A 24093-nucleotide genomic window follows, 5' to 3' on the forward strand; every position below is an offset into this window, starting at 1 on the left:
TGGTTGGTGGATTAGTAGATTTACCACATTTGTTTCACCCCATGTGAGTGAGGCTCTCATACATTAAACAGAATAACAATGAAATGAAAACTTCTCCAACAAGAACTAATGAAAGGAACCAGAGCTTTGGGTGGTAGGGTAACTACCTCTACACAGACCATTCAATTTTCCTAAGTGAAATGACGCCTCCTCTATTATCACAGCACGGTACATATTCAACAGAACAATGGCATACATCCTTCAGTTTAAAAAGACTAAAATACTTTCACGAACAATTTAAGTTCCAAACTTGTTACAGCACTACAATATATATATATATGCCTCAAGCACAGCCATGTGGCAATGGTCAAATGAGTTGAAATTGATGGAGTATAAAAATATTCCTTAGTATTTCATCAAAGTATTTCAATTATATCATTTCAATGTAAGATAACTGAAATGCTTCAATTGAAGGCTTATACACTAATAGAAAAACTTAAACTAAAGACCATGATACAATTCACAAGACAGTTGTCAGTTAACCATAACCACATACAAATGAATATACTGTATAGGATGATTTGAGTCATTATACTCAAGTTTCATGATAAAATGACTTAATTTTTGCTGAAATTTAGTGCAGATGTCACCCACACACACAGTAAACTGAACATGTAACCTCTATGTTGTAGGTGTTCAATTGTACACAACAATTGGAGGCATAATTTCCATACCTTGGAAAGTAGAACAATATATTACACATTTGGGTTCCTCAAGATCTGAAAACACTGAAGGTTATTTTAACACCGCAGCTTAATGCCAATTATTCCCCAGAGATGAGTCTTGATACAACATACCACAAGAATAGTATGAACAAAATAACAAATCCAGCCATGTAGCACATAGCCTTGCGATTCTGTCGGCCAGTTGTCAGGAGATTCTTAACCCTATTGAGGCTGCCAGACAAGAGGCCCTCCCCACTGCTGAAGTCATTGCTGATGCCATCCAACAGTCTGTTGTGTTCATATGTTTCATTCTCTATGTCAAGGGCAAGCTGGAAATAATGTAAAAAATCTGTTGATACACTGTACATACTTTTTTCTAAAGTACTGTATTAAATTCAAACAATATCAAATTTTTCATCAATCTCACCCAATTATAGGTTGTCCTAATATAGTACTCTGTACTGTACTGTAATCACCTGAAAATAAGGCAAGAATAAATACTTGGTGGTACAGTACTACAGTGTGCAGTCTACAAAGATATCTTTAGTCTACCCTACTTTACCCTAACCTAATCTTGTCAAAAATACTAAATCAGTAAGAAAATTTTGATAGTACACATTTTAAAGTACAGGTGCTCCTCTACTTACGAACAAGTTACGTCCCTGAGGCTTGTTTGTAAGTCCAACTTTACTCTTGTAGACACCAAACATATTGTAAAAAGTGAAAAGATTATGGATATTTAGTACAGCTATACCCGTTAATACAGCCTTAAAACCTGACTCACTCTTCTCCTCTTAGGTAATGTTTGTTCTATCTGGAATTTTCTTCAAAATAATCCAGTCTCATCCACATTAACCCTTAAGCCGCGGGTTAGGGTGGTGCTGCTGGCAGTAACACCCCCCTCCCCCGCAGGGGTTAAATCGAGAAAAAAAATCAACTTAAAAAAAAAAAAACGGGAAAATAGGCAGACGTTTTGGAGCGTCACCCGGGGCCTAAGGGTTAAACACATGTTCTGGCAGGTAACCCCCCCTCAGAGATGATGTTTGTACAGTATCTCTGAAAGTTTGTAAGTTGAACGTTCTTAAGTAGAGGAGCACCTGTAGTGGACAAACTGTAGACCACAGTATGTAGTGTAAAAATGTTGTAGACCATAATGCTATTGTATAAATATCTTTGTAGACTACATGCTATAGCGGCACTATTTTTTTTTTACGAGCACAGGTCACTGACCCACATCAGAGCCTAGGGAGCGAAAATGAAATAATAATAATAAAAATAATAATAATAATAATAATAATAATTAATAATAATTAATAAAAATAGATAAAAATTAAACAAAACTGAAAATAATATAATAGTAATAACCATAAATAAATATAAAAACGAAAAAAAATAAATCAAGAGTAAGAAATGATATACAGTATGTATGTTGTGTTGTCAATAGTAAGAGAAACAAATGAGACCCTGCAATTGTGTGTAAATGAGGAAGAAAGTAAAGTCAGCAACCTGGGACTTTGTCACAATTTTTGCGATGCCATATGGCAGCACATTATGCTTCCAATATCTTCCAGATGGTAGTACCTCCCTGTTTGGTAGCTGCCTACTACCTATTAAATACTTGATAAATCCCAGGCCCTGGTCCAGGAGCATGTGAGTGACACACATCCTCCAAAATTTGTGTTATGTTAGAGAAAAAACAATAAAGAGGACTGGGATACAGTGGGGTATGCTATAACGAACGGATCCTACTACGAATATTCCTATAACGAACGGTTTTACCTATAAAATTGAGAATGCTATAACGAACGAAACTCCTACAACGAACATAATTTAAATTTTTTTTCTTCTAATTTATTGTTTTATTATTACAAATATTAATGATATTCTTTATTTCAGGGGTTTAGATGCATATTTATGCACTTTTTTACAATTTTTACAATTTTATATTATATTTTTCAGTGTTAAGTGGTTGTATTTGGGGGCCTGGAACGGATTAATTCTATAACAAACGATTGCTATAACGAACAAGGTTCTAGAACCAATTAGATTCGTTATAGCATACCCCACTGTATGTGGATATGTATGAGTGTAACGAGTATGATATGAAATACGAAATAAGTGGTCACATGGAAGTTATGATGACTGGAATGAAAGAAGCCCAAATGACTTGGCTCTGTGAGGTAAGTTGGAGACAAGTGAGGAGCACAACATCAGGAGTGTAATAGAGGGATAAAAACCAGAGAGTATGACTATGCTGTTGAGAGATAAAATGTGGAGTTATGTGATAGAAGATGAAAGGATAATTACACAACATTATGGGTTGGGTAAAGTTTAGAGTATTCTGGAATATTGTGAGTACTTATATACTGTACCAGGAAAAAAAAGTGGAGGAAAGAGAAGTTTTGGGAAGATCTGAAAAAATGCAGTGAAAGCTGTAACATGAAAGACAGAGTCATACAGTAGTGGTTATTTAGTAAATGTAAGAAGAACAAGATGAGCTCTACTGAAATAGGGTAGGGTGGGTCCTTCAGCCCAGAACTGCCATGTGTGATCTTTATACAGGCACTGCTCCCATGATGGGGAATATGTTTCTGGCTGGAAACTTTTGGGTTACAGTTGACTTTTCATACAGAAACATTTAAAAATCAATATAAAATAAATATACATATACTGTACTTGTATATACAACATACAGCTCCTCCCCGACTTACGACCTGCCTCAGTCGTACCAAAATTTTGTCAAATTACGTATTTTAGAGTCCCAACGCCAGTACAGACAAAATTTTTGTTTGTAATTCACTTTAAAATGGCTGGCAAGCTTAAAAGTCAGAGTTTTGTGGTGCTGAGAAGACAAAGAGACACCCATTTTAGATTATCTATGTATTATTTAAGCATTTTCGACTTACGACCATTTCGACTTATGACCTGGATTTGGGTCCCTAACCCCGTCGTAAGTCGGGGAGGAGCTGTATAGTACAATTGAAAGGTGTCTCCATGTTCCTCCTTTCATGACTATACATCACCTATTGCACCTCTGCCATTTATAAAATTTATCAACACTCAACCACCATTCACAAACAGTAAACCATCTACACCCAGTTTAACCACTCTTATGATATTAAAACAATAAGAATGAAATAATGTAGGAATGCATAAAATACTGTAATTAAGTGAACTGTAGTAAAGAGTGATTTAGTGGAAGGCTTGCGTGTCTTCCCCTTGATGCTGTAGTGGATACTCTCCCCTCCACCTGACAAGCCTAGTCGCATTCCATAGCAACGGAGTTCAGCCAAAGCCTAGTCGTGTAGAATCGCGCCAAGTTTCTCTGACAAGTCTAGACTAAGGGGGGGGGGTCGACACTGGCGACGCTTGCACCCGGTCTTACTTCCTGTGGCCGAGTATATAAGCTCTCAGTGAATGTGGACTACCTGTACTCATAGAATAATACTTTAAATGAAGATATTAAGAAATTAAGGGCACCTTTGATATACAGTAGTACAGTACTGTACACTGTATATCTAATTTTAGTTTACACATAGTACTGTACGAGTCTAAATGTCTTTTTATAAAACATTAAGTACTGTAGTGGTACTATACTGTACTGTATTTCATTTTGTATTTAATTAAATATTTGTGGTTGGAATAATTTATGTGTTTTCCCCATTTTCAACTCAAAAAATTTCATCACAATATATTTTTCTTTACTGTAATATCTCAAAACAAGATCTACATTTTGTAGATCCTGTAATTTGTGCTTCTGTACCTCGAGGGCTTCCTGTACCTCATTGTTTCGTAAGTACTTTGAGTGTGAGTCATGTTTTCTGCACAATAATGCCAGCAAGACTGCACACTGCAACACATCCCTTACCCCTCAGTTGCAGCCATGAAACCCCTACAGGTTCCTCAGCCCTACCTGCATTTACCAAGTAGCTACACCTGGTTGTGCAGATCATGTGGATCATTTACTTGCCCTGAGCAAGTGACTTTTGATACTTAATTGCCCTGATTTTTCATGGGAAAAATTAAATAACATCTTAAAACATTCATATATTTTGTATCAACTCACAAACCTCTTGTCTAAATAGCATCAGTGACAGTAATCCTTGTCATGTGAGGTCATAACTGCTGTCACCTCATGTTTACAGCCTCTCAGCTTGGTGGTTCCTTTGAAATGTTGACAACTTGACTCCGACTAACTAGAGTTGGGTTGACGGCTTAATGTAGAGATAAATTACCTCCACCTGATATAGGTCACTAATCCTGCTACACTGATGACAAGCAGTCCTGGTTAAACTTGCATGGGAGGGTGGGGTGTCACAGTGCCTCACATTTTCCCATCTAGGTTTTCCTATCAAAATATTAGGTTCTCTGCCGGGCAAGTGCCACGCATGTGGACATAAAAAATCTCTTGCCTGGTCCCTAGCCTGGGCACTGCTATCTGCACAGCCTGAGCTACACACATAGGTCAGCATACAGTAAATGGTACAGTATTGGGTAATACAGTAAGTTTAAGATGTAAGAGAATAATAAACTAGGAAATGTGAACTCATCAGTCACTTATTATGTTTACTGAAGGGCTGAAGTATAGAACGTGTGGCAGAACAAAGAGGCTGCAGTGTGAATGATACAAAAGAAGGAACTGACCATTAACACAGAGCAGAACAATTATTATCTCACCCAAAGAAATAATTAGCAAAGGTCAAAAACTAACCTGTACACTTAAAGATAACTAGCAGTGTCACGATTATTACATAAATAAAATTAATACTGTATTACTGTACTGTAGTACTCGAAATACAAAAAATTACTGATCCCTTAAAAGAAGTTATATACCACAAGATGGGATGATTTTGGGCACAACTCAGAAAAAAGTTGAATAGGTGACAGCTCGCAGACAGTTACAGCAAGTAGAGTTTGCTTTGTATCAATATGTTTTCCAAACTATGTAGATGTCATATGAATATCATTTGCTAGTTTAAAGTGTAAGTAATACATGTAAACAGAATTCAATAATCAAAATCAAATTTTTCCAAAAACTTCAAATGTTGCAAAACTTTCTCTGGCAGGAGCGTACCAGAGTACACAGTGTAATACAGGCATCCCCCACATTACAGAAACCAAGGTTATGAAAATTTGCCCTGACAGAATTTTGAAATTACGACCCCAAAAATTCTCCCTTACGGAATTTGGATAAATAAAAAAAAATAATAATAATAAAAAAAAAAAATATTGCAATACAGGTGCTCCTCTACCTAAGAACGTTCAACTTACAAACTTTCAGAGATACAAACATCATCACCGAGGGGGGTTACCTACCAGAACAGGTGTATAATGTGGTGAGACTGGATTATTTTGAAGAAAATTCCAGATAGAACAAACATTACCTAAGAGGAGAAGAGTGAGCCAGGTTTTAAGGTTGTATTAAAGGGTATAGCTGTACTAAATATCCATAATCTTTTTAATTTTTACAATATGTTTGGTATCTACAAGAGTAAAGTTGGACTTACAAACAATTGGACTTACAAACAAGCCTCAGGAACGTAACTCGTTCGTAAGTAGAGGAGCACCTGTATACAATATAACAAAGAAGTTCACCCAAATTTTTAAATATAAGATGGTTTTGTATTCGCCCTTTTGGAATTTGGGTTTAATTTATTAATTTTTCACATATAAAAATCGTGATATAGAACAAAAGATATCACAGAAATTGGTGGCAGCTACAAGATGGTTGGAGGGCGGCTCACCTCCCCAGCAGCTACCACAACAATGGCACTGCTCAGATTGAATTCTTTGCCCAGTTTGTGTTCAGTTATGCATCAGTGTTACTGTGCACCCATGTGTGAGATGAATGGAATAAGGCCATCAAGTTCAAGTGAAAGCAGTGGTGGTGAAAGGTTCCATAAAGGAATTACGTTGGACATTAAACTTGATGTTTTAAGGAAGTAACTCCCAGTACCTCCAATCACACCACCTCACCTCACCACCTCCTGCAGCACTCAACATTGTGTCTGGTGAGTTAAATTCAAGTGTGTGCATTTATTGTCATGTTACATCATGAATGAATCATTGTACATGGATGTGTTTAAAACAGTTTATTGTATTTTCATTCATATATTTCCTTGTACCTGCATTCTGTTTTTTAGCCCCCCCCCCCCTCAAGATTCCTTGGGAATGCATCTCAAATTACATAATGGAAGTCAATGAGAAAAATTAGTCCCACATAACTGATTTTCACAATACAAAAAAATTTCAGGAACGGCAAACCTTTCTGTAACCCGAGGTATGTCTGTATAGCTTGTGAAAAATATTAGAAACAAGTCTCGACTTATGACCACCTGAACATACGACCGCCGCAGTCGTATAAAATTTGTTTCAAATTACGTACGTATTTTCTAGTCCCGAAACGCTTCTGTCCCGTATGACAGAGTGGCGTAGGCTGGGCTGCCTCGTGGTGTACAGCATCCATGCCATAGCCCGCTCAGTTGGTGTTTGGCCGTCGTTGGTGTTAGTGATTGCGCTGTGTACTGACAAAATTTTCGTTTCTAATTCCCTTTAAATTACTGGCAAGCGTAAAAGTGAGAGTTCTGGTGGTGCTCAGAAGAAAAAGAGAGTCAATTATTTTTGAGATTAAAATGAAAATAATAATGCAATATGAAAATGGAAAAACGGTAGCAACCATTTCACGCGACCTTGTTTTCTCTCACTTGACAATATCAACAACTTTGAAGGACAAGGCAGAGGCATTTGCTACTATTAATAAGGGGATGCAAATGTTTGAAGAAATGGATCAAAATGTTGAGCGTATTGAAAAAAGTTGACAGACTGATCCAAGATGCACTTGCTTGCTACAGGGAGATTTACAATGAAAAGAAAAGGCAAACTGTGCAGCCTAAATTGGACATATATTTTAAGAAGTCCCTCACTGCTGTCTCCTCACTCACTACAGATGATTCAATACCTTCAAAAGCAAGTACGGTATGTTAGCCTGTCTGAAGAAAGCGAAATTGATGACTCACCCAGCCCTGTCTCCTCCTCTGCTTCATCCAATTAATGTAGTCTCCATGTTTAATTAAAAAATTATTGAGGCCCCGTGTGCATTTAGCTGACTACATTAAAGGTAAGTGCACAGTAACACTTTATTAATTTTTCATTATTGATTACTTTTACTGTTCCATATTTCATTTTAGATTTTCTATGTATTATTTTTGCATTTTCGACTTACAACCTGGTCGTTGGTCAGGAACCCCGTCGTAAGTCGAGGACTGACTGTATACTGTACAGTACATGCAAATGTGACTTGAATGGAGGTACAGTATGTGAATATTTTCTTTGACTTGGGGTGACTTCGGACAGCTCAAAAGTAACTTGGGAGGCATAATCCATACATTATTTATGCATATTTTCTAGATTGCCTGATATAAAACTTGTACTATAGGGATGGCATTATGCATGGTACTGACAACAAAATAATGATAAAACAAAATGTGTAATCTGCAGCTCAGTGAAAAAAGAAAACAAAAACATGCATATTGTAAGCCTGTGCCACATTAAATTTTTTGCTGTCTCTCCTAATGTATATTCTTAAAAACTTAGCCCCTAACAAAACCAAATACGTACGTACATGTAGCATGTTATTTTCACATCACAAAATTTTCTTGAAAAGTTTTCCCTTCTCTTGACTTTTTTTCCCTTTTTGACCTACTTGTATATAGTACTGTACAGTATACTGTACAGTATATGTAATTTTGTTGCTGCATATTTTTGTCCAAAGCCACCCCAGACTGTCTGGTCAGGCTCGGACAGGTACAGTCAATGAATTAACACTGCTGTCCAAAATCACCCAAGACCCGTCTGACTTAGGACACCTATAAATATTCTCTTCATTGAAAACATATGCTTTTTCCTGAATTTCTGTTGACAGTATCGACAACTCAATTGTTCACGAACCAAGAATGGACTTAGCACATGCTTTAATGACTTCAAACTTAAACTGCAGCTTAAAAAACCTCAAACACCATCCGAAGTTACCCCATCCTATGGTACAGTACTGTATCTTTATTTCCGGGTAGTTGATGTTTTATTATCGTGTGATAAATAAATCAATGTTTACTAAATTCCCCTTGTTTGCTGGATCACCTTAATGAACAAATAAACCTTTATAAGACAAATGCCTAACACACGTAGTTAGAAAAATATAAACAAGCACTGTATACTGTCCTGGTACTCACAGAGTGTAATGCTGATACTTTTCCTGCCAGGGCATACGACCTCTGCTGATTGCGGTTATCCAGCTCATTTTCTTCAACACCTGGAAGTCATTTTATTGCTATTATTCTAATCTTAAAGTTATCTTGTGGTTACCTTTCTATTACCTGAAAATAAATGTTTATATTTTCACTGGCTAAGTACTTGGACCATTACTATTTATTATATACATTAACAACATAGCTATAGGTGTTGACAGAAACCGAAGTAAATTTGCTGATGACACAATAATAGGGCACACATTATAATTAAATCTGACGAGAACTCCGTAAAATTACAGGAAAACCTAACCAAACAAACTTTATGATCTGATAAATGGAAGATGCAATTTAATGTGGAAAATTTTTTAGTTCTACGGCTGGAAAATGGAAACAGGGTAACCAGTTATGGGATGAACAGCTATGTGACAAAGATTTAAGAGTAAGGCACAGTCTTGATAAGTAAGGACCAAAAAAACTTAGTCAGCAATGTGTACATGCTTGATACAAGACTAACAAGGCACTTGGGTTGATATTAAGAATGTTAGTAACAGGTCAAACGATGTTATCCTTAACAATGTAACACAAAATTGCTCTAATCCAGTTGGGTCTGAAACTGCAATAGTTTTTATAGAGCACTCACGGTACAATAGCGTTAGTGTTACAATTACAGTACAGACAAATAATTCAGAATGCACAGAATCTAATAAGGAAATTAGTGAAGTATTAAATGACTATTATAAGTCAGTCTTTAACATAGAAGAGGATGCAGATTTATTATATTTTAATGATTTTGCAAAAATGTTTTTCATGGCTGAAATTATTGAGCCATTCCAGTATAAGTGTCCTGTTCCAAGATGTAGTATATATAATATTGAAGTAACAGAAGAGCAGGTGAAAAGGATGCTAGGGAGTTTAAACCCAGATAAAACAACAGGGCCAGTCGGTATACATGCAGGAATTTTGAAAGTGGCAGCTGATCAATTTGCATGTCCATTAACACATAATACTGTACAATATATCACTTTGGAGTGGAAAAGTCTCAAACAAATGGAAAGTAGCTCTGGTTACAGCTGTGTATATGAAAGGTGATCGTAGCTTGGCCTCCAGTTATAGACCCATTAGCCTGACATGCCAAGTGTGTAAAATTTTAGAAAAATTAGTGAGAAATGTTAATACAGAGCATTTGGAAGAAAATTAATTAATATGTAATCAAGAGCATGGCTTTTGAAGATTTAGATGGTGTTTAACCAACCTCCTAGAAAGTCTTGAAGACTGGCTTATGTGGCATGATGAGAATAAAAATTTTGATGTAGCTTTTTTGGATTTCCAGAAAGCTTTAGATTGTTCCACATAAGAGAATTATATATAAGTTAAATAACTTGGGAATTAGAGGTCAAATCCTGAACTAGATTGAAGAATGTCTAAGTGATAGAAAGCAGAAGGTGGTGATATATGGAGTGGAATCCAGCTGGAAAGCCATTACCAGTGGTGTTCCACTGAAACTGATACATTAACCAAGATTTATGAAGAGGTTAAGATGGATTCAGAGGAGACTTCAGGATTGCAGAGAAATTTAAATCTGATGAACAATTGGTCAGAGGTGTACATGTTAAACATTAACCCGAGTAAATGTACTGTAATGCATGTCGGCAATAATAATCCTCAAATTAATTATTAGTGAACCCTCACTTTACGCGGTTAATTCAACCCACGGCGGCCCGCGTAAAGTGAGAAACGCGTAAAGTGAACAACATAACATATGGGATTAATTGAAATAGAGACCGGGCCGACCCCCAAACTCCACTTTTTCAGACACAATACCCACGTTGAAGTAAAAATAACTTCTTAATTTTATGATGGTATGCACACACAATTAATAATTAAGAGAAATATCAATAATATTAAGTTTTTTAACACTTACATTAGTAGAAAAGATGGCTGGGCACACGGGGATGGGCGGTTGGTTCCGAGGCAGAGGGCAGATTATTGGCCCTCACCTGTATCACTTGTATCAATTGTATCACTATCCACCACAGAGGCTTGCAGGGCCTCTTTGTCAAACCCCTCAAAGTCCATATAAGTCCATATCCTCACTATCATTATCACTATCACTGACTTGGGCCGGCTGTGGTGGGTGGCGGGTGAAGAACTCGGTAATGTTTTGATGACTGGGAGACCTTGTGCGCACCCTGCTCGCGCCGCTCTCCGCGTAAAAGGGCACACACACCGCGGAAAGTGAGCATTCCGGTTTCGGCAGGGTACCGCGTAAACGTGGAAACGCCAAAAGTGGGACCGCATAAAGCGAGGGTTGACTGTATATGAATAACCTAAGACTGAATGTGGTAAGGGAAGATAAGGATCTTGAAGTTGCGATAAGTAACAACTTAATGTTTAAGAGTTATATAGCAAAATCAATTGCAAAGGCAAACCAGTTACACAGAAATGTTAAGAGAACGTTTACCTACACAAATGAAGAACTCTTTAAGACTCTATATTTAACCTACATTCAACCTCACTTGGAATACAGTATTGTGTACTGTACAAGTGTAGATGCCGTATCACAGAGGTGAAATTGATAGTATTGCGAAAGTGCAAAGAAGAGCAACAAAAATTGTACCAACACTGACTGACCTATCTTATGAGGAAAGACAGGCAAAATTGGGATTAACCACTTTGGAAGAGAGAAGGAATAGAGGAGACTTAATTGAGACGTAAAATATAACGGTTACGAAAATGTAGACAGATACAAATTTTTCCAAGACCGAATATGTCAAGGAAACTTGAGAGGACATAACCACACATTACAAAAGCCAAGAGGAAATAAAGAAAGGAGAAGGGTAAATTTTTACTTTAGGGGATGAGTCCCGAGGGGTTGACCAATATGTTTTTTCAGTGTACAGTATTTTGGTGTGTTTTAAACGAATCTGACCTTCATTTTGGGTGGGAATTGCTAGTTTTTGCCAAGCCACCCATCCCCCCCCCCAACAAAAATGGGAAAGAGCCTGGGAAATCGGGATTTTTGGGTGGGGGAGAAAACGAAAATGAGTCATCTGACCAAACAAAACCTAACCTAACTCCTAGCCATGGGGGCTCCGTCCCCGGACCCCCGGCTGGCTTAACCTAACTCCTAGCTGGGGTAAGACCCCCCGGTAGGTCTAGCTTAAACTAACCTAAATGTTTCAGTAGTTAAAAACTTTGGGGCACGCCATGTCCGAAAGTACAATACCTTAGTTGGAAGTGGAAGGACCAGGGATATGTAAGAATTGGATAGAATGGTTGTCTTTCTCGTAAAACTAGGAAATAAACTTAAAATAATCGTAGAAGCACAAAAGACAACCAACCTCCACCACGGCCACTGTCAAACTGGTCAATGAAATTAAAATTGTACCCAGGCTGCTTCCTTTGAGAAAAATCAAATGTGATTGGTAAAAAAAAAATTCGCGTGATGATATTGATACTTCATTGATCACGACTGGATGACATCAGGGCAGGATGCAAATGCATTACAGGAGGATCTAAATAAGCTGCAGGGGTGGTCTGAAAAATGGCAAATGAAATTCAACACCAGCAAGTGCAGCGTGCTTAATATTGGAAGAACAAATACTTATAATGTATACAGCCTTAACAACATCAACCTAGAGAAGTCGACTTGTGAAAGAGACCTAGGGGTACTTGTAAGCCCGGACCTACGGCCTAGAAAACAGTGCGTTAATGTTCGAAATAAGGCAAACAGAGTATTGGGTTTTATATCTAGAAGTGTAAGTAACAAGAGTGCAGAGGTCTTATTGCAACTATATCTTGCTAGTCAGGCCACCTCGATTATGCGGTTCAGTTCTGGTGCCCCTATTATAGAATGGATATAAATTCACTAGAGTCGGTGCAGCGAAGAATGACAAAAATGATTCCGGGACTTAGAAACCTTCCATATCAGGATAGGTTAAAGAAACTTAACTTGCATTCCCTAGAAAGACGAAGAGTGCGGGGAGATATGATAGAAGTATTTAAGTGGGTGAAAGGAATCAATAAAGGGGATATAGATAAAGTTCTTATAATATCCGAGCAGGATAGGACTCGGAGCAACGGATTCAAGTTGCATAAGTTTAGGTTTAGGAGGGAGATAGGAAGAAACTGGTTCACAAATAGGGTGGTGGACGAGTGGAACAAGCTTAGCAACTTTGTAGTAAGTGCAGGAACTCTGGAAAGTTTCAAAAGGGGGCTAGATAGATTCATGGATGATAGAGTGGTAGTAACTCTCGACAGGAGCTGCCATGCACAGGCCAACCGGCCTATTGCAGACTCCTTATTTTCTTATGTTCTTATGTTCTAACATTGCACATGTGTGATGTGCAGATAACATCTCCTCACAGACGGAGACTGAAAACTACTTAAAATCAATTTAATTAAATTGTGTCGCTATTATCCATTTCCGCCATGCAGGTATGGGTTCAAAATGCTCAGAATAGCGAGATCTAAACGTGTCAGTTATAACTTTCAAGGCGCTATTTCCGAAATTAAAATAATACCAAAAGAAGACACACTTTCAGTCAATGAGCAGTGGACAAATGGAATAATCTGGATCAGTATGTAGTTCAAGCAACATCCGTTAACTAGTTCAAGAATCACCTTGGTAGTTAATGCGTACAGTAGATATGGGCCGAGCCTGGCAATAAATACCAACAGGGATAATCTTCACCAGGATACTAATACTACTTTGCCGATCACGGCAAAATATCCATTGTGCTTAAAATTGTCTAGGGTACGGTAGTACGTTAAACTACCTTACCTGTACATGATAGGTATATTAAAGAAAGCCAAAAGTTGTGGGGCAATTAAAAAGTAATAATACCGAAATTACCATAATTTATTTAAATGCACAATTTCTACTAGTTACATGAACATCTTATCCCTGAAAGACTATTCATCAAACAGACAGTTTCCTCACCTCCCCAACTGGCCATGTTGGCAAACTACGATTGTTGTCATTGTTGTTATTTGGCTCACACTCTGAGGGGTCACAATGCTGTGGTCTAACACACATCTCTCTCCATTTCATTTACTAGAGTCTGAAATAATGTACCCTGTACTGTAATTATATTTGTACATAATTAAAAATAATATTTCCCATATTTGCAATAATAATGACGACACAAAACTGCATAAAAATTTACCTGGATGATTGATATATTGCTCTTTTGATTTATTCATGAGCCTATTCGTGTAGGTGAATAGAAAATACTTAGAGCAAACTCATTTGATATTCACAGACATCATCGTGTTAAAACGAGGGGTAAGATACTACAAAATATGAACATTACTGAGCGAGTTAGAATGATATACAGTAGTTACTCCACAAAAGACTCTCTTTGGGGCGTGGCTTCATAAAAGTGTTGCAGATATCCTGAAACTGAATGTTCCAATCACCCCAGACGAACCTATTAATGCCATTCCTCCTTGGCTGGACATATCAGTTCTTATTAATTACACTCCTGTTGGTAGTAAGCAAATGTTAAACACCGATGTGGTGAGATGTGTCACACTAGAAACTATTAACAGACACACATAGAGTATTAAATCAAGTGAATGTTATGCTTTTACTGATGGTTCTGTGCAGACAAACACAGGTAGAACAGGCTGTGCAATTGTAATATATAAAGAAAAAGAGATGATAGTGTCAAACAAACAAAGGCTGAACAACTGGGCCAGCACAACACAAACTGAACTAACTGGAATCTACTTAGCCACAGACTACCTCAAAGAAAATGGAGGTGGGGTGATGTTCTGTGACTCAAAGTGCTTTGAAATCAATGAACAGCCCGTCAGGCTCTATGTCTAAAGTTGCATGTGATATTAAATGAGAACAACTTTCGTATCGAATTTGTGTGGATTCCGTCCCATGTTGGAATCAGGTATCATGACCGTGCTGATAGACTGGCCAATGAGGCATGTAAGAAAGAAAATGTTGACCGCGACTTTGGTCTGTCCAATGCCGTAATTAAAAACATTCAAGTCAGAATCATGAACTCTGATCTAGAAGAACTGAGAAATGCAGAGAGAGCTGACAGTTGTAGCATTAGTAAATATGACAAATTTTGTAACAAGAGGTACCGGTATGGCCAGCATAAGGACAGAACCAGACAATGTGATGTAGTCATGGCCAGAATTAGGCTAGGATACAGACACATCTGGCAAGTTAGTAACGCTGTACCCATACCGTAACACTCAGCGTGTAAACTTTGTGATAAACCTTTAAAGCATACACTTGAACAGTGGCGGCTCGTGAAAAATAAAATGGAGGGACTGCAAGCCTCACACAACAGTAGGATACACAAATTTGACCTACCTCAGGTATGAGTTGTAGTTGATGTCCACGAATTCCCAGGGCATGGTAGTAGTGTTGGTGGTGATGGACCAGTATTAATTGAAAATAAAGTCCGCGTGTCTGCTCTTCGATGTAGCAAAATTGTTTATTACTATTTCATTAAAATCCTTTATTTCTGTTATCATTTTATTTTCAATGGATATCACTGCTAAAGCAGACAGTCTGTCATTCACCATGGTACTGCGCAAAAAAGTTTTAATTCTCTTCAAACTTGAAAAGCACCTTTCGGCTTCTGCAAATACTTCACTCGATTTTCCATCGTCAAAGGGTAATTAAAGAAAGCACGATTTAACCACACCGTCCACACGTTGTACGAGACTGAGCTGCTTCAAGTGCGGCGGCGGCGGCGGCGCCAATTAATAACAGACATGAATCGTACAGCATTGACAGCAACTGTGAAAGTAACTTAAATTTTGGTCTGATTTTAATGAAAATTCACTTAGCAACGTATTGAAAATAATTAAATAACATATAAAATGATATATTTGTTGGTAGTGTATTATTCAGCTGTCTCTCTAAAGGAATCATACGCCTGGCAGTGAGTGTCTGGGGGGGACTGCAGCCCTATGCACGAGCCGCCACTGCACTTGAACACTATATTATTGAATGTGACACTGTCAAAGACTTCAGGCCACCTGACTTACTGTATCTTGAACTATGTAATTACTTCATTGAATCAGGTGTGCTTGAGGACATTCTTGCTGTTTATCCCAAATTTGCTAGCCCACACTGATTAGTCTTCAATTAGAATATGACTCCAATGTATGTGATCCACTGACCAATATATGCTGCTGGTGAATGTGATGTATTTCCTTCTTTGTGTACGAACCTCTGTCCTGCGTGGCAGTGAACAGTGGCATTACCCACATGAATCTGACCTATATATAGTGTCAATGAACATGATGCATTCTTTGTGTACGAACCTCTGTCCTGTATGGCAGTGAAAAGTGACATTACCCACATGAATCTGACCGACGTACTGTATATGTATGTATGTGTGCGTGTGTGCATGTATATGTACGTGTACATGTATATGTGTATGTATATACGTATATGTGTGTGTGTGTGTTTACATATATGTATATGTACTGTCAATGAATATGATGCAACTCTTTGTGTACGAACCTCTGTCCTGCATGGCAGTGAACAGTGACATTATCCATATGAATCTGACCTATATACATTTATAGTTGTTAATGAATATGATGTATTTCTTTGTATGTGAACCTCTGTCCTGCGTGACAGTGAGAAGTGATACCACCCTCAGTGTCAAGAACTGACTGAATTACTCAGAATAGGCAAACTGTACTACAAGCTCTGCCAATAAATTTGTTAAACTAAAATTAACTCCCCAGAATTTTTTTTTGTCATAATGCAACAGAAAATTTATTGGTAATTTTTTTTTTACTGGCCTACGTGCCAGTGAGTGGCTAGCTAAAGCCTAAGCAAATTCAATTGTACACTTATTGTATAGATGATAGAAGACAAGCTTGGAGGACAAAAACACTGTAAAGATTATTTGTATACTCACAGAGTGAGTATACAGATACTCACAGACAGCCCCGGATTATCCATTAGGCACAGTAGGCACAGTGCCTAGGGCCTACGAAAAATAAAACGAGAACTTTTCTTCCCCTTTTTCTACAGGTTATTATTAAATTGATACTGAGGTACTTTTTTTCCATTTATTTATTACTTAATCCTATTAGTGTCCACCAGCTAGCTGTGCTTCTTGTAAACAAATGTATTTCTGTACTTGTACTGTACAAGAACAGCTGATCTAACCCATTTTCTTTTACTCAATTCATGGCAAACATCACTGAATCTTATTCTTTCGACATCACATTTTATAATTAGGTACTAGCTTGTGTTATTAGTGAATATGCTGTCAAATGGGGCCCCATATCTTGGAGGTGCCTAAGGCCTACGAAAGTCTTAACCCGTCACTGCTCACAGATGATCTTCTGGAAGAGGCTCACGCCTGTGACTCCAGCTCAATAGCCTCTTCTCTACTCCCGGAGATTCGCACTCACACAGGATGGAGGAGAAACTGATCACGCTCCCAGTCTTCAAGCAACATGGAAGACTGGCTTATCCACACAGGAGCAGCTCTCATCGGCTCTACAACTACTGTCTCTACACCGCAGGTTAGACACCCTAGAGCAGCTCTGCTACTCGAAGCAGACAGTCGCTCCTCTTCCGACCCCAGCACACCCGTCCTGCCTCAGACGCCGACCCTGGCCCAGCAGTAACCCCTGCCGCCCCTGATGCGGCCTCTGTTCCTGGTTGCGGACCCACATACCCCTCTTTTCTCCTTCAGGTACTCCCTGCTAATGTCCTGCACCCTGCTGCTGTCGTGGACCCAGCTGCTGTCACGAGCCCTCATCCGCTTCTGCTGACGCAGCCCCTGCTCCTGACCCAGGCCCACACACCCCAGCAGGCGCATCTGACGACCCTGTACCTGCCGTGAGGGAAGCACAACATTCATCGCCTCCACACACCCTTTTTCTCCCTCTCTTCTCCCATAGATAGTGTGTATATAGACAGTTGTATCCAGCGACCGGCTCATCCACGCCATCGCCGTTGTCTCACATGAGGCATGCACCGCCCGTTCTGCCTCACATGTGCTATGCAACCCTGCAGACAACAAGTCTCCTACACCGCCTGGAGGGAAGGGGGAGTATTGTAGTGGATTTCTCCCCTACAAACGCTGTTTGTCGCTGAGTAGCCGACCCCACCAATTCCCCAGTGTATGCCTCGTGGTCTAGGTCAACCAGCGCCGCCATACATCACGGAGCGGGGGTCAACTACTAAGCCACGCCTACCCCCCGCTATTTAAGACCTGACCTCGTGGTGACCTGTCTCTTTCTACCTACACCAACCAGCCAGCAACACCTCCTCCTCCTCTGCCTGCCTGGTGGCCCTCGCTCCCTCCGGCGAGCATGGCGACCCACAAGCTGGTCCTCCTCTGAGCATCCTCACCAACCAGCTCTCTCTACATCACGCTTGTAACCATGCTGCCTTCCCAGCACCAAGCTGCATTGTACATCCAATACAACATGTATACAGAGAGCACATTGTGAGTTTCCTTTCTCCAACCCATCCTGAGTGTGAACCAAACAAATCATCCGCACAACTTCCTTGAGATAAATGTATAGTATATATCAGGTGCCTCAAAGAGAGCTCAGGTTCTCAACTGGCTCAGCCATGTTAATATTGTTATTATTATCCACTCTATATCTTTGTTTTTCTGGCTAAATAAACTGTTTCAATTCAATTCAGATAGTTTATTTAAAATTAAATTGAATACCGGGCGTTTTGTCAGAACATACACCTATGAACCATTCCTTAGGGCTCACTCAAGACTTGGCCAAATTTATGTTAACACTGATAACAACTCCAAAGACCACTTGGCCTTACTTCTACGTCAGCCACAATTATTTACGTCAATAGGACCAATGCGCAGTCAAAATTACTATAGGTTTTTGGTAACGTTCTATGACAGTGACACACAACAAGATCTAGTTGTCCGCATTTCAATATTATTACAATACTACTTACTAACACTTCATAGCATTTCTCAAACACCTCTCACAAGACTGTTCGTGTATAGTAAGTATCATTAATTTCCACACTTGGGGATATACGTATGTTACTTTGACCTACACACAGTTATCAGGACGTCACGAGTAAGTGATACAACAAGGACTGGTCGTCCGGACTTCAATTATCTTACTTCTTTTACAAACATTTCATAACATTTCTCAAACACCCGTCACAAGATTGTTTGTAGACATTAATTAGTTTTACTTTCAACACTTGGAGATACAAGTTACTCTGTCACCCATATCTATCACGACCTCACGAGCCAGTAATACAACTTTACCTCTCGACTTTTAACAATTTCATAACTTTTTACACTCCTCAAATCACAGGATACATTGGTATTCATTTACCAGGTGGAAATCAGATTCCTGAGACAACAGTTACGGATACATACAAGATGTTAACACACACGGCTTGCGCCGAGAACGTCATGTGTTTTGTACAGTATATAAAACAAGTCGAGCGTGTGTGCTCCTTGACGCAGCGGTTAGGTTCCACCTCGTCCCGGAGTTCGAGCCATGCCTCCCGGACACTTACTTTTACTTTTACCTTTATCTTCTTCACCACTGATCGGTGTGTAAGCCGCATGGGCGATCGGTCACATCTCAGTTAAGTGACCGTACCCGTAGGCCCACGACTCTCATCGGAGCCATCAACTGAAGATTCTGATTCTGGCGAATTAAAGACCTCCTTCGTCAGACATCCTCTTGGTTACTGTCCACCGCTTCCCTGCATATCCAGCAACCCACACAGTGCCTCGGTGATGGAGGAGAAGGGCGTTCAGAGTGAACTATTCAAACTCCACACTCCATTTTTATGCCCCTGAGATATTTAGTCGGGAATTTTACAGAAATATTTATCAGTCTCACTTACGGTACATATTGGCTTATGAAAATCAGGCTATGAGCTAATATTTATTTTCTTATATCAACTTTTATAATCTAATCCGTGTTCGAGCCGAGGAGTATAAGTTACATTTCAAACTTTTCTACCATTGATAGCTTACTCCCTCAAGATTAATGAGAATCTGAAATACAAAAGTGTCAATAATTTCAATACTCTCATCGGATTCTCTGAGGTCTGTAGATCAAGGAAATCCAACTTAAATTTTGAACTTGTCATCTCATAGCTTCACACAATTCCAGATGGTGGCTGGACACTCAAAACACATCATCTTAACACCATGTACTCTACACATAAAGATATATGACACTTTCAACATATACTCAATACACCTTGAATGTTTTATCAGTGTATCACTGTAGGTATATCTGACTTATGGTTACTCATACAGGTTATCTCATAACTTTAAATTTACATTACAAAAGTGACCAGAATTTTTAATAGAAGACGGATTGAACCTATTACCAAAGAAAACAATTTACCTCCTAGCGGTAGCTCATTATTTTCACACATATTTTGTGGACGGTGGAGGAAAAATAATGCCATATTTAGTGAGAGCTATAGACTTAGGTTTAACAACACAATGTTGCAGAGTGTAAAAAAAGCAACTACCTCTGTAGTTGACCGCGATGAAGGTTACAGTGTAATGATAACGGTCGTGCATGTTAGTTAACGTAAAATCAGACGATTCATATTACGCACAATAGCCCACAAAACACGTAGCTATGTCTCCTTTATTGAGTGCCCCATCTAAGGAGTCCGTTTTCTCATCGCTTCAGGACGCCTGAGTCCTTCGTTTTCTCTCAATCTTAGAGTGCACCCGAGACTTCGTTATTCCTCAGTATAACGACACAGAATTTGAAATTGCAACTGTGGTGGTATATGTTGAGGCAACATAGATATGTCTGATCCCTTCCTTAGGCTTTAGTAAGCCCCTTTATAATATTTATACTGTATATACTTGTGACACTTGCCAGATGCTTCTGGTGTTATTGTACAGGGGTACCTAGTGACAGCACTAGGATCCCGCTTCCTCTATCAAGGAGTAAACAATTGAAATTGAGTTGAAATTGAATTGATGAAGAATGTTGGTAAAGTTCACAGTTCAGATTCGAACCTTGAAGCTACGATGTCACTTTGCTCAAATTCTTTGTCAAGGGATTCTCTGAACACTGGCCGTACTGGTCGGACGTGTCAGTCTTGTACTCTGGGACAACACTGCTGATTTTCACTGGCTGCCTAAGCTTTGCACTATGCCTGTGGCAAATGGTGGGCAGAAACTTGTGAAGGCTTTGGTTAGAGAAGAAAAGATTGTACAACTGAACAGCTTAGAAGACGACCTGCTTCTTTCAAGTAGGGATTCGGAAGCAGATGATCCACGGCCAACAACAATGGAGGTGACAGACAGTTTTCAAGAGGTGATTAGTAAGAAAGAAAAGAAGAGGAGGCGAGAGTTGGCGAAGAAAAGTGAAGGAATTTTTTGTGATGAGATCAAGAATGATAGGAAGAAGAGGACGACACACCCAGAAGAAAGCAAACAGAATTCAACTGGGAATAAAACACAGCAGGTTAGTCGAATGAATCATCGTGAAGTATCAATGTGCCGAGAAACCTGGGTGGTGGAAACCGCTCAGGTAGGAGGAGGTTGAACTTTCCAAGCGACTTAAGGATGTCATTCTATGAGCGGTTGCTGTGGGCTGTACACTGGGAAGAGAGCATAACAGGTTTGAACCCCTGCTTAAGGAAGGTCGAAATAAGGGTTTAAGGAGGTGATTATGACGATGCCTCAGGACACAGAACACCACACCAAGGTGATCGTCTTCATGTACCCGGTTATACTGGATCCTGATTTTCTACTTGACGATACACGATTCGTAAGAGCAAAGCGACACGAAATCCGAGGTGAGAAGAAGAACCAAGTGTTAGCCTGATGAAGCAAGACGTTCCGGAGAAGATATTCACTTCTGTAATAGGATATAGGAGAACTGCAAAGTTTATTGAACAACCTGTTCTGTGTTTTAAGTGGTGGGGCCATATGGCCTGGAAATGTCAAAGTGAATGTTGGTGTCGTTACTGTGGAAAAAAATCATAATTCAATAGAATGTGGAAATAAAATAAAGTCTGGTCAACATGTTGTGCCATGCTGTTGCAGTTGTGACGGCGCTCATAATGCAGGTTCCTCAATTTGCAATAAGAAGCCACAGATGCGTGGGGTGCGGTGGCAGAGCATGGGGAGGTGCAACAGCGAGAAAAGGAGGAAGGACGAGGAGTTGCAGGTGAGACAACTCTACCTTCAACTGAGAACGTGTGGAAGAAGAGGATGGAACAGAGTGACACGTTGAAGGTAACAGTAAATGGTGCAGAAGCCGCACCAAAAGTTGTTCCAGAAGAGAAGGTAATTGACAAGTTTGGTGTAGTAGTTCAACTCAGGCAAGAAATTCAGATGCCCAGAAAAAAGGTAGAGGACAACCAGAAGATAATTGCCCATTTTTGTGAACTTAGAAGAAAGAAGGCTGAAAAGAATATAGTAATAAAATCTGACAAACCATCTTTGCTTTGGGGGACCGGGAATGTGGACATAAGGGAAAAGATAACCTGCAAGTGGGGCGAAGTATTACATGATAAGGTATCAGTTCGAGTGAAAGAAGTAATGGAACAGTTTGTGAATGAGAGAATAAGGTTAGTTTCTGTTGTTAATAGGGAAAATGGAGGTCCTCGGACCACAGATGTATATGCTTATGCACTGTTGTGTAAAGTGGATGTTGTAGCCTTACAAGAGACGGGCACGGAGGATGGTAATTTGCTGAATTTACGTGATTATCAATGTTTCTGTTTACCAGCTGAAAATAGAAATAATACAAGAGGTCTGTTAACTTATGTTCGGAAAAATGTACCAGTTGAATTGATAATAGCTGACAAGCAAAATGGGGTTGAAAGTTTGTGTGTTAAAATCTACGTCCAGGGGAGGTCTATATGTATTGTTACATCTATGTACGTCCTCAAGGTTTGGATATTGATGACATGCCCGAGTGCCTATTAATGATGCTAATGTTATGGTTGGTGATATTAATGCTAGACACGAAGTCCTGGGTACTATGGAACCGAGCAACATTAACGGAAGGGGATGGTTACACTTCTTGGAGGAGTTTGATGATATTGAAATATTGGGGAATCATGAGCCTACCCACATACATGGAGGAAGGTTAGATTATGCAGTATGTTTTAATACATGTGGAATAGGAGCGAATGCTGACATATTTAGGGATTTTCTTAGTGATCATTTTGCATTACAAATTACTATACATGTGAACAAAATACAGAAGTTAATGAAGCGGAAAAGGTATTGGTTGCCGGAAGACAAAACATAGGAGCTGATCACTACCAAACAGGATCGGTATACAGAGTATTAACCAAAGGATGTTGATAGTTTTTATGATGATTTATTACATCTTATTGATTCTGTTTTGACGACAAGTAAGTGTAATTATAAAGGAGAAATAAATCATGGGAAACGTAACATGTATGTAAATGACAAATTGGTTCAGGGCTGGAGTAAACTCCCTAGAAAGGTGCAAAGAGAATGGAGTGCAAATCCAAATGATAATGAAATAAAACAAGTACTGACAGAAACTGCAAAAATGTGTAGTGAAATCAAGCAAGAGGCGCGGAATAAATACTGGACAGACGTTTTAGGGAGAATCGCTAAAGGCAAGAGCTTGGGTGACATATGGAAGGACGTGAATAAAGTGCGAGGTGTTGGAAGCAAGGGCAACAGCTACGCTGACCCACAGGGCAGGGCCAGTCAACTTATTAGGAAATGGGCTGGGACTGCTAGTTTTGCCGAATTACCTCAGTGTGTGCAGGCCTCATTACAAAGTAAGAGTAGACTTAGGTGTGAGTTAGTACAAAGTCAGTGTACACTGGAGGATGATACATGTGTTCCTATAACGAGAGGCGAGTTATTATATGCGATTAAAAAGGGAAAATGTACGGCACCCGGTGATGATGGAATAACATATGATATCCATAACTGTCTGGTTGGTATTAGAGAAGGGCCCCTGTTAGACTTGTTTAATATGTCTTAAAATGGAGGTTGTATCCCTCTTAAGTGGAAGAAATCAGTAATTGTATCACTACCAAAGAACATTGGGGATTATCGTCCAATATCTTTGACCTCTTGTTTTAGTAAAATGTGGAAATAATAGTATTAAACAGGTTGTTGTATAAAGTGGGAAATCTCTTGGCGCCCAATTTA

At 39.2% G+C, this 24093-nt stretch overlaps 1 protein-coding gene across 1 annotated transcript; it reads right to left on the reverse strand.

Annotated features, from left to right (window-relative positions):
- Nucleotides 1-262: 262 nt before the first annotated feature.
- LOC121867531 (BET1-like protein) lies at nt 263-13929 on the reverse strand. The gene is made up of 3 exons (XM_042367520.1): nt 13893-13929; nt 8933-9012; nt 263-1033 (listed from the first exon to the last, which is right to left on the reverse strand). Exons 1-3 carry the CDS (start codon nt 13906-13908, stop codon nt 803-805), a joined length of 327 nt encoding a protein of 108 aa, XP_042223454.1. The 5' UTR covers nt 13909-13929; the 3' UTR covers nt 263-802.
- Between the last annotated feature and the right edge of the window lie 10164 nt (nt 13930-24093).

Source organism: Homarus americanus, unplaced genomic scaffold, assembly GCF_018991925.1.
Source record: "Homarus americanus isolate GMGI-L3 unplaced genomic scaffold, GMGI_Hamer_2.0 scaffold23598, whole genome shotgun sequence".
In the NCBI taxonomy this organism is placed as follows: Eukaryota; Metazoa; Arthropoda; class Malacostraca; order Decapoda; family Nephropidae; genus Homarus; species Homarus americanus.